We start from the raw sequence: 11394 nt of genomic DNA on the forward strand, positions 1-11394 counted from the left end.
GAGACAAGTGGAGAAAGCAGCGTAGACATATATACACTAGCATGTGTTAAACGGATAGCTTGCGAGAAGCTGCTGTATAACACAGGGAGCCCAGCCAGATGCTTTCTGATGATCTAAGGGTGGGTTGGTGGGAGGGGAGGGAGGTGTCATATGTATAATTATGGCTGATTTGCACTGTTGTATGGCAGAAACCATCACGACATTGTAAAGCAATTTTCCAGCAATTAAAATTTGTTTTTTAAAAAAGCAAGAGTTGAGGTTATTTTTTGTGTGTCAGATATTCACCCTGAAGCAACTCATCTTGGTTCTGCTTCTTTGCTACAGTTGAAGACAGTATTGTTTACTCTGTTATTAAGAGAAAAGTCATTTCCTGAACTTTTGTTGCAAGTATAATTTGGGAAGTATATATTGTGAGGCTTCCAGAACAAAAGACAAGAAAAAGGAAGGCTGCATATATAATATTTAAAAACACATTTGTATGTATGGCAGATTGATCTAGGAGACTCTATTTGGGTATGTGAAGGATCTGATTTACATTTCCTGTAAAGTCTTTACGGATGACACTGTAATACAGCAAGGAAATTGACAGACTTTGACCATTGGGAAAATGTATGTTTCTATTGCAGAATATGCAGCAAGCAGCAGGAATTTGGCCAGGGCTAAAAGACAGTGCTACCATATGGAGTCAGCCCAGTGCCAAGCCCCGCAGGGCCAAGTCTGTGCTCTTCCTTCACTGTGTGCGCCTCTTAACCTTGGACTTGGCTCGTTGCCCTGGACCTTCCGGTATACCTCCGCCACTAACACTACGTGAACTACTAAAAGGCGAAAAGGCAGCATGTCGTACGACTCCTTTATCTCGGCTTCCAGCTCAGTGCTAACATCCAGTAGGTACCCGCAAATGTTTGCTGATAAAAGCATGCAAGCATAATTAATTGACCAAATGGACAGAGTAGCCCTTTTTCTATAATACACTAGAATTTCACTGTTGTTTATTTTGTATGAAAAGTGTGGACGTTCTTGCAATTTTTTAATAGAAACTGCATGTATAAACTAATCAGGCAATCAATTTCTAACATTACTACATGAAATACCTTATCCCCTATAATTAGAAGAGAATACATGTTGCTTTTCTTGCCTAAGTACCTCTGTTATGAATCTCCAATAATAACAAGTTGAACCATTACATTTACAGGCTACTGCATAGATTTACTAAACTTAGGAAAACAATCTACCCCCTGCAGAACAAACATTTCTCTAACTATAACAAAGAGTCACAGACCATCTTTCAAAAATCACAGTTGGAGAGAATAATATCCCTGAACCAAATAGCTCTGTGTATTGTAATAGTAAAATATTAATCAGGAAACTCACTTCCAAGGAGGACATTTACTTCAAAGAGACATTTGTGCTAACTTTGTCACACTGGTGGCTCTCATAGCACTCTGATCATCAGCCCATATCCTGCTAAGGATACAGTTGCCTCTGGACTTCAGCCGGACACTTGCAGATCAGCAGTAACTATGTGAGGCCACGAGATGCCAAACGTCAAATTATCAAAGCTAAATGATACTTGAGTACCCTGAACAAGTTTATAACTCTAAAAAATGCTTATGATATCACAAGACTAGACTGCCAACGTGTCTGATTGTCAACATATCTATGCCTGAGTCAACAAGAATTAGTCTCCAGGGCCTCTTGTTTTCAAGGAAGTCAGTCTGCAGGTCCTCTACATCGGCTGCACACTAGAACAAGCGAGGGAGCTTTTAGAAGTACTGATGCCCAGATCTCACCCCCAGAGAGTCCAATTTCACTGGTCAAAGGTGTGACCTGGGTATCAGGACTTATTCAAGCTCCAAGTGATTCCAGTGTGCAACATGGTTGAGAACCATTGCTTTAGAGCTTGTGTTTCTCAAAGAACATTTGGAGGAGCACAAAGTGCACTCTTTTTCTCTCCATTGCTCTCACATTCACCAGCAAATGAGCTTTGAGTCCTTTCTACCCCAGAATCTGTTCCTCTCCCCTTTTTATTAATAGTCACCATGGTTTTCTTCTGCAACATGGTTTGAGGATTTTAAGGCTACTGGGATTTCAAGCAGCTTCCCTATTGGAGGTAGAAAACATTCACTTGCTAGATGGAAAAGCTAAGACTGAGAGTTTCATCAAGTTCTACGAAAAAATGTGTTCCAGAACAGTCCACATACAATTCTTTCATATACGCCACTCATTGCTTAACACACAGTTACCCAATTATCAGTCATGCCTCCAAATCCAAGGATCACTAAATTCTGTTGATTCTGATGCCCTAACCTCTCTTGGGTCGGGCTTCTCCTCACCTTCCACATGACAGTGCTTTAGCTCAGGCCTTCATCAGCATTTCTCATATAAAACCAACTCTGGCCTTCAAATTATTCTTTCTCTAGGATTTGGCTAACCTCACTTCAAACCATTCTCCACATCTCCAGGGTGATGTATTCAAAGGCAAGTATAACATTATTACCCCTTGGTTTAACAACAATAATAGTTCATTCCTTTAAGGAGCAAATCCACACTTCTCAAACTGCTGAACCATGTGCAGTTCCTCCTAGCGTGTCACATGGTCTCTCTGTACTTGCACAGACTCCTGCTACATTTTCACAGTTCATCTGAGATCGTTTCCTTACTACCCAGTCTGAATTATGTGCTCAGATAGTGTGTTCTTCCACAGCATCGCACACTTACTTATACTGATAACACCTAACACATAGCATTATGATTTTCACTATCATTAACTGTGAGCTTACTCAGAGAAGGGTCAGCATCTCATCTCTTTGTTCTTTGGGCTCAGCACAGGAGCTGGTATCCAGGTAAGTTCAGTAAATATTTGTTCAATGAATGCCCCATCATTTCACATTTCCATGCTTTGCAATATTCATTCTCTTCCCTGGTTACTTCCAGTCTTCATTTATAGTATTAATGTCTTCATTATAGTATCACTGTCTCCTCTGAAATGACTGAAGTGTCTTTTCCTGTGTACAGCCTTCCCGGACTTGGTTTCTGAAGCAGTGTCTATCACACCCACATTTTAGCCACTGTTATACGTTGCATGTACTTCTAATTATGGCACCTACCACTCTGTTCTGAAACTGCCTGTCCTCCTAATCTATCACCTTTACCAGACTGCAGGCTCCTTAGTGGCAGCAACCTATTTATCTTTGTATCCTGAGCACTTTTTCTATAGTAGGTGACCAGTAACTGAGGTTTAATTCCTTCCCCCCTCCAGTCCTTTATAGAATACTTTAAAACAAAATTCAGATTATGTCTTGCCCGGGTTTAAAAATCTTCAGTGACTTCCTTTACCTACAGTAGTCTTTCCCAAAGTACAGTGTCCGTACTCCTGGTAGTATATGTGATAATTTTCAGATGATACACAATAGTTCTTTTTATTTTAAGTACCTAAATTTGTTAGGAAAGTGAAACCCACCAAATAAATGATTCCATGTATATTTTTTAAGTAATTTAATTTTTATTCAAGTATAGTTGACTTACAATGTTGTGTTAGTTTCAGGTATATAGCAAAGTGATTCAGTTTTACATGTATATCATATATACTGTTGCTTATGATTTTTAAGTTTATAATTTAAAATAAATTTAAAGAAAGATGTTAAATAAATAATAGTACATAGAGTCCTCACATAACAAAAGTGTAAAAGTCATCACATTTGGGACACGCTGATGAATATGACTACGAAAATTTAAATGCAGCATCAGCCCCTGACCTTTCCAGTCTCACCTCCCTCCAGCTGCCATCAAGCAAAATAATATATCATGTGTTATTAAACTGCAGGTTTCCCATGTCTTACTCCTCTTATTCATCCTATTTCTCACAGCAGCCAGAAGGATGCTACTAAAAGATAAGTTCAATCAGGTCATTATGGTGCTCAAAACTCTTCAAGCAAGATGCTTTTGTTTTTAGGACATGTAAGCTAAACTGTAAGATGTACGTAAGCTATAAGATCTATGACATGCTACTCCATTCGCAACTTAACCGAATACATGTTATGCATATATACATGCTGTATCGCTTTAGTTGTGTCCGACTCTATGCAACCCTATGGACTATAACCTGCCAGGCTTCTCTGTCTATTGGATTCTCCAGGCAAGAATACTGCAGTGGGTTGCCATGCCTTTCTCCAGAAATATGTATTATATACACATAAACACAGATAAAGCCGATAGGGCACAGTTCAAAACTATTGAATCTAAGGAGTGGGTGCCTGGATTTTCTCAATATTTTTCTTTCAATTTGTGTTTTAAATTTTTCATAATAAAAAGTTATGAAGAAAAACAACAGTGGAGGGAGATAGGGAGTAAGTTCAAAAGGGAGGGGATATATGTATACCTATGACTGATTCATGTTTAGGTTTGACAGAAAACAAAATTCTGTGAAGCAATTATCCTTCAATTAAAAAATAAATAAATTTTTTAAAAGTTCTGAAGAAAAACAAAATGACCTGATATAGGTCCTGATATAGGTAGAAGGATGGATACTTTTATCTATATATGCTAAAATTGATATAGTAAGATACAGTTGAATTTAGGTGGTGAGTATATGTTTTCACTGTACAACTTTTTCAACCTTTTTGTATATTTTAAAATGTTTATAATAAAGATACGAGGGGTATAAGGAAAACTTTAACAAATCAATTCCTGTCTGTAGAAAATCCAAAAGAACCAACAACTAAAAACAAAAAAGCAACCTCTGAAACTAACAAGCATTTATAGCAAGGTTGCAAGTTAAAAGGTTAACATACAAAAATCAATTGCTTTCCTGCTTCCCTGGTGGTTCAGAGAGTAAAGAATGTGCCTGCAATGCAGGAGACCTGGGTTCACACCCTCAGTTGGGAAGATTCCCTGGAGAAGAAAATGGCAACCCACTCCAGTATTCTTGCCTGGAGAATTCCATGGACAGAGGATCCTGGTGGACTGCAGTTCATGGGGTCACAAAGAGTCAGATTCTACTGAGTGGCTAACATTTTCACTTTTCACTTTCATATCAGCAATGGAACTTAAAACTAAAAGTATTATACCATTTACATTAGCACCCCCCAAAATAAAATACTTAGATATAAATCTAACAAAATATGAAAGAAATCAAAGATAAACTAAATAAACAGAGATACCCATGTTCATGGATAGGAAAACTCAGTACTGTCAAGATGTTAGTTCTTCCTAACTTGATCTATAGGTTCAACACAAGCTGTAACAAAATTCCAGAAGGTTATTTTGTGGATATCAACAAACTGATCATAAGTTTTATATGAGAAAGGTGAAAAATAGCCAATGCAATACTGAAAAGGAATAAAGTCAATGGATTGGTATTATTTGACATCATGACTTACTATAAATCTACAGTAATAAGATACTGTGTTATATCTATCAATATATGAGATGATGGATATTCATGAAACTTGTGACAGTCATTTCCTGTTGTATGCAAGACAAATCAGGCTTTATACCTTAAACTTATTCAGTGCTGTAGGTCAATTATATTTCAGTAAAACTGGAAGAGAAAATATACACTGTGATATTGACAGAAGAGTAGACAGTCAGATCCGTGGAGGAGAATGGAGAGCCCAGAAATAGTCCCACATAAATACAATCAACTGATCTTTGACAAAGGAGCAAATAAAATGAGGAACAGGTTCAACAAATGATATTAGACATACACATGCCAAAAATTAACCTAGATATAGATCTTTTACCTTTTACAAAAATTATCTCAGAATGGATCGCAGGGCTAAACATAAAATGCAAAATTATAAATTCCTAGAAGAATAGAAAATCTAGGTGGCAATGACTTTTTAGATACATCATGAAAGGCACAGTACATGAAAGAGTCATTGATAGGGTGGACTTCATTAAAATTAAAAACTTCTGTCCTGCCAAAGACACTGTCAAGAGAATGGGAAGACAAGTCATACATGGGAGAAAATATTTGCAAAAGGCATATAAAACAAAGGATTGATATCCAAAACGTACAAAGAGATCTTAAAACTCAGCAATAAGAAAACTAACAACCGGATTTAAATATGGGCAAGAGATCTGAACAGATACCTCACCAAAGACATACAGTTGGCAAATAACTATGTGAAAAGATGTTCTAGATAATATGTCATTAGCAAATTGCAGATTAAAATGAGATACCACTATACACCTATTGGGATGACCAAAATGCAGAACACTGTCAATACCAAGTGTTGATAAGGATGTGGAGAAACAAGAACTCCCATTTCTTTGCCAGTGAGAAATTAAAATGGTATAGTCACTTTGGAAAACAGGTTGGCAGTTTCTTAGAAAATGAAACATACGTTTATAATATTATCTAGCAATTGTGTTCCTTGGTCTTTACCCAAAGGAGTTGAAAACTTATGTCCACACAAAAGCCTGCACATGATGTTTATAGCTGCTTTCTTCATAATTGCCCAAATCTGGGAACAACCAAGATGTCTTTCAGTAGGTGAATGAATAAACAAGCTAGGGTACACTTTCCTGCATTGGAGAAGGAAATGGCAACCCACTCCAGTGTTCTTGCCTGGAGAATCCCGGGGATGGGGGAGCCTGGTGGGCTGCCGTCTGTGGGGTCACACACAGTCGGACACAACTAAAGTGACTTAGCAGCAGCAGCAGCAGGGTACATCTACACAGTGGGATATTTATTCAGTGCTAAATAGAAATTAGGGCTTCCCTGGTGGCTCGGGTAGTAAAAAATCTGCCCGCAATACAGGAGACCCGGGTTCGATCAGCTATCAAACCATGAAAAGAGATGGAGGGATCTTAAATGTGTACTACTAAGTGAAAGAAGCCAATATGAAAAGTATGATCCCAACTGTATGACATTCTGGAAAAGGCAAAACTATGGAGACAGTAAAAAAGATCAGTAGCTGTCAGTGTTGGGGGGAAGGAGGGATGGATATACGGAACACAGGATTTTTAGGGCAGTAAAACTATTCTGTATAATAGTGTAATGGTGGATACATGTCATTGTCCATAGGTCATTATTCTATGAGTTATTTGTCAAAATCCATAGAGTATGTAACACCAAGCACAAACTCGAATGTAAACTATGGACCTTGGTGATAAGGATGTAGGCTCGTGGATTATGTAACACTCCGGCTGGGGATGCTGATAGTGGAGGAAGCTGTTTGTGTGGGAGGGCAGAGAATTTATAGGAACTCTGTGTACTTTCTGCCTAATGTTGTTGTGACCCTAAAACTGCTCTAGGACTTCCGTGGTGGTGCAGAGGATAAGAATCTGCCTGCCAATGCAAGGGACTCGGATTCAATTCCTGGTCTGGGAAGATTCCACATGCCCAAGAGCAACTAAGCCTGTGCTCCACAACTGCTAAACCAATGCTCTAGAGCCTGTGAGCCGTAACGACTGGAGCTGATTAGCCCTAGAGCCCACATGTGGCAACAGCGGAAGCCGAAGTAGCCTAGAGCCTGTGCTCCACAACCGGAGAAGCCACCACAATGAGAAGCCTGTGTACTACAAGGAATAGTAGCCCATGCTCACTGCAACTAGAGAAAGACCAAACAAAAGCAAAGAAGACCCAGCGCAGCCAATAATAATAATCAAAGTGAAAAGTGAGGTCGCTCAGTCATGACTGACTCTTTGTGACCCCATGGACTGTAGCCTTTCAGGCTCCTCCATCCATGGGATTCTCCAGGCAAGAATACTGGAGTGGGTTGGCATTTCCTTCTCCAGGGGATTTTCCCGACCCAGGGATCGAATCCAGGTCTCCCGCATTGTGGGCAGACGCTTTACTCTCTGAGCCATCAGGGAAGCCCAATAATAATAAAGAATCCTTTTTAAAAAACTGCTCTAAAAAATGTCAGCTAAACAAATGAATATATCCTCCACTACCTCACCATCACCATTTACCTCGTAGTGAAACCAGAGCAATTAAAGAAGGGCTGCAAGGAGCATCGGATTTGGTCTCCACCTGCTCCCTCTGCTCCAGCCACACAGGGAGCCTCCTCATCAGACCGAGTACCAGGCCTGCTGCACTTCAGTGCTTCTGCACTGACTGTTCTTTCTGCCAGGAACACTCCTACCGGAGAGCACCCTGCTCCCCTCCCACCTTCCTTCAGGTCTTTATTCAAATGCCACCTACTTGGCAATGAGACTTCTCCATCACCTTATGTAAAAATGCAGCTTTCCCCAAGCCTTCCTGTTCTTCGTGTTTTATTTTTCGCCAGAGGACTTCTCACCAACTAACACACTATGTATTTTACTTAGCTAATTTCTTGTCTGCCTTCCTCACGCTAGAACATAAGCTCTGGGAGGGCAGAGGCTTCTGTTGTTTTGTTCCCTGCTGTTCACTGCCTTATCACGGAGCCTAGGATGTGGCAGGCTCTGGACCATGTTTGTCAACTGAATACATGAAGGCCTTCATGAGTGTTCTCTCATGCTTCCAGACACTTGCCACGCTGTTTTCTCTGCCTGGAATGACATTCCTCTGGGTTCAGAAGAGAAAATCCACCCAACCTCCAAAATTCAGCTCAAGAAACCTCTCTTTTGCAAAGGGCTCCCTGACTTCAGGCAGACAGGAGTAGGTAGGAACCTCTTCCCTGCATTGCCACAGTGTCCCATTATCACCAAAGACTGGTGGGGCCTTAGTGTTTTGCAAGCTGTGGGGCTCCATGGAGACTCCTTGTTTATCTTGTATCCCCAGCACCTTTGAACCTGGCAGATAACAGCAGGCCCTCAGAAACATTTGTGGAATGACATGATAAATGAGTGAATGACATAGAAAAGCAATCCATATGTAGTTTAGGGTGAATTATGTAGACATTTGTAGCATACATAATTTAAAGAATACCCTTAAAGGCTTCCCTGATAGTTCAGTTGGTAAAGAATCCGCCTGCAGTACAGGAGACCCCGTTTTGATTCCTGGGTCAGGAAAATCCACTGGAGAAGGGATAGGCTACCCACTCCAGTATTCTGGGCTTCCCTTGTGGCTCAGCTGGTAAAGAATCTGCCCGCAGTGTGGGAAATCTGGGTTCAATCCCTGGGTTGGGAAGATCCCCTGGAGAAGGGAAAGGCTACCCACTCCAGTATTCTGGCCTGGAGAGCAGCTTTCACTTTACTTCACTTTACTTCACTTCAAAGGTATCCCTACTGAAGTTTGTTTGACATTAATATTTTCTATTATAATTTACTCACAACCTGTAAGTTAGTGACTTATACTGTCCAAAGTCTGAGATATCACCCAGTCATCAATGTAAAAGGTTGAGTTTGCATTCATATTTCTATCACATTCTTCCAAAGTGTTTTTTTACTCTACCTTTCGTTTGGGTTTCCATATCCAAACTGGTTTAGCCTTGAGAGTATCACCATGGGAGCTAAAGACTGAGCAGGTTTGGTAAATAAAGCATTGATGCCAAAGACCATGGAGGAAAGGGGTGACCTGGAACAGAAAAAAGTAGCATAAGTCTACATCACACACAAACTACACGTATGTATATATGTGAGTGTATATACACTATGTATATGTATCCAAGTATCAAGGACCTGTCTGACTATTAAGTCCTCCTTGAGCCTAAATAAACAATAATAGAAGCAATCTATAAAATGCTGACCATCATCTGATAATGCACAGTTGTCATAAACGTGCATTGAACAAGTCTGTTTTTCCAACAGAATTTTCTCACTTTCTGCCTCTGAGTCACATTTTGGTAATTCTTGCCATGTATATCGAAAGTTATCATTATTATTCTGTGTGTTACAGTGATCTGTAATCAATGATCTCTGATGTTACTATTGTAGTTTGGACATTTCATTTTTTAGCAAGAAACAATTTTTAAATTAAGGTATGTACATTTTTAGACACAATGCTATTGCATATTTAAAAAACTACCGTATAGTATAAACATAACTTTTATATGCATTGGAAAAACAAGAAATTTGTCACCTCTCACTACCATGGAGTTCGACCTGTCGGCAGCCGTGGAGTCCACCTCCAAGAAGCCCCAAGGGGCAGGCAAGGTGGGAGACCCCAAGCACAGCCCCACCAAAGTTCAGAGCGGGTCAGCTGATAACCTTAAGCATCACCACGGCCATGGTCACGGCCAAGGGAGCGCCTCAGATTCCAGCAGCAGCTCCAGTGATTCGGAAAATGAGGTGAAGCCTGGCTCGGAGCCGCACAGGAGCGCCTCAGGCAAGGTCAAGAAGCCCAAGGTGAAAAAGGAGAAGAAGAAGGAGGAGGAAGGGAAGAAGAAGGCTTCCCACTGATGGCTCTGGGCGGGGCTCATTAAACCTTTGCTCGGCAAAAAAAGAAAATTTCTCACTTGCCTTAGTGCCATATTTGCTGTATTGCACTGGTCTGCAACTGAACCCACAATACCTCCAGCAACAACATGTATTATTTCACATAAGCCCCACAACAATCTTGTAAGGAAGGTATCATCACTTCTGTTGTAGGGCTGGAGGACAGACTAGCTTCTCCACAGATACGCAGCTAGCAACTAATAGAACTGGGATTCACACCTAAGTCTTCCTCCTCAAATTTTATAAAGGATTACTTTAATACATTCTCAGTGAGAATCCTGCCATATCATTTTTTGATAATTAAGTTACATCGTATAAAATAAATCAAGGGCATTGCCTGAATAAACTGAAATTTTGTCCATATTTCAACCAATGATGGAAAACTTGCAACTAACGAAGAAGAGAAGAAAATGGGGAGGTGAAGAAAGGGAAGAAAAAGAGAGAAGGAAAGAGAAAAGATGAGGCCAGAGAATTGTAAGAAGATGGATCTGACCGTAAGACCTTGAGTTTCATCCCTAGTTCTTCAGTCATGCTTACATTACCCTGGGAAAGTTAACTCCTCAAGAGTTTTAGTTTTGTAAAAATGAGGATAATTATGATTTCATGATAATATAAGAAGATAACTTGCTATCAGTATCCTCCACTAGACCATCAGAGTCACAAGGGCAAGGGTTATATCTGCTTCGGCTCTCTGATTAAGTTCTTATCTGACATGATCAGGACAACAGTTGACTAAAGCGAAAAAAAGTCATTTTCAGAAGATGAGACATTGACCATTCTATTTCAGCTTAACTATATTCATTCACTTATCTTTTTTTTTTTGAATACAGGTCCACTGATGAAAGTGCTGTGCTATCTTTCTGGCACATACACTATTCATACAACAGGATCTATGGTTTCTACCATCAATTATAGAGAGAACCTAAAGTTGTTTACAAGGCATTCTGAATACAGACTAGTTTTAGATTTTTCTATTTCCTTAAAAATTTAAAGGTCTCAAGACATCAGGTTTAATTGTAATTTTTTTAAACTTTATCAAGTCTTTCTAAAGCATTCAACTTAGTTTTCATAGAAGTGTCTAATTTC

At 39.8% G+C, this 11394-nt stretch overlaps 1 protein-coding gene across 1 annotated transcript; it reads left to right on the top strand.

The window, feature by feature from the left end:
- Positions 1-9963: 9963 nt before the first annotated feature.
- LOC128043158 (immortalization up-regulated protein-like) lies at positions 9964-10272 on the top strand. The gene has a single exon (XM_052635430.1). The coding sequence runs from the start codon at positions 9964-9966 to the stop codon at positions 10270-10272; it is 309 nt and encodes a 102-aa protein (XP_052491390.1).
- The last annotated feature ends 1122 nt before the right edge of the window (positions 10273-11394 follow it).

The sequence above is a fragment of the Budorcas taxicolor genome, chromosome 2 (genome assembly GCF_023091745.1).
Source record: "Budorcas taxicolor isolate Tak-1 chromosome 2, Takin1.1, whole genome shotgun sequence".
Taxonomy (NCBI): Eukaryota; Metazoa; Chordata; class Mammalia; order Artiodactyla; family Bovidae; genus Budorcas; species Budorcas taxicolor.

What these genes read in the sequence shown, in the direction of transcription:
- LOC128043158 (XM_052635430.1), top strand. Translation starts at nt 9,964, where the DNA reads ATGGAGTTCGACCTGTCGGCAGCCGTGGAGTCCACCTCCAAGAAGCCC.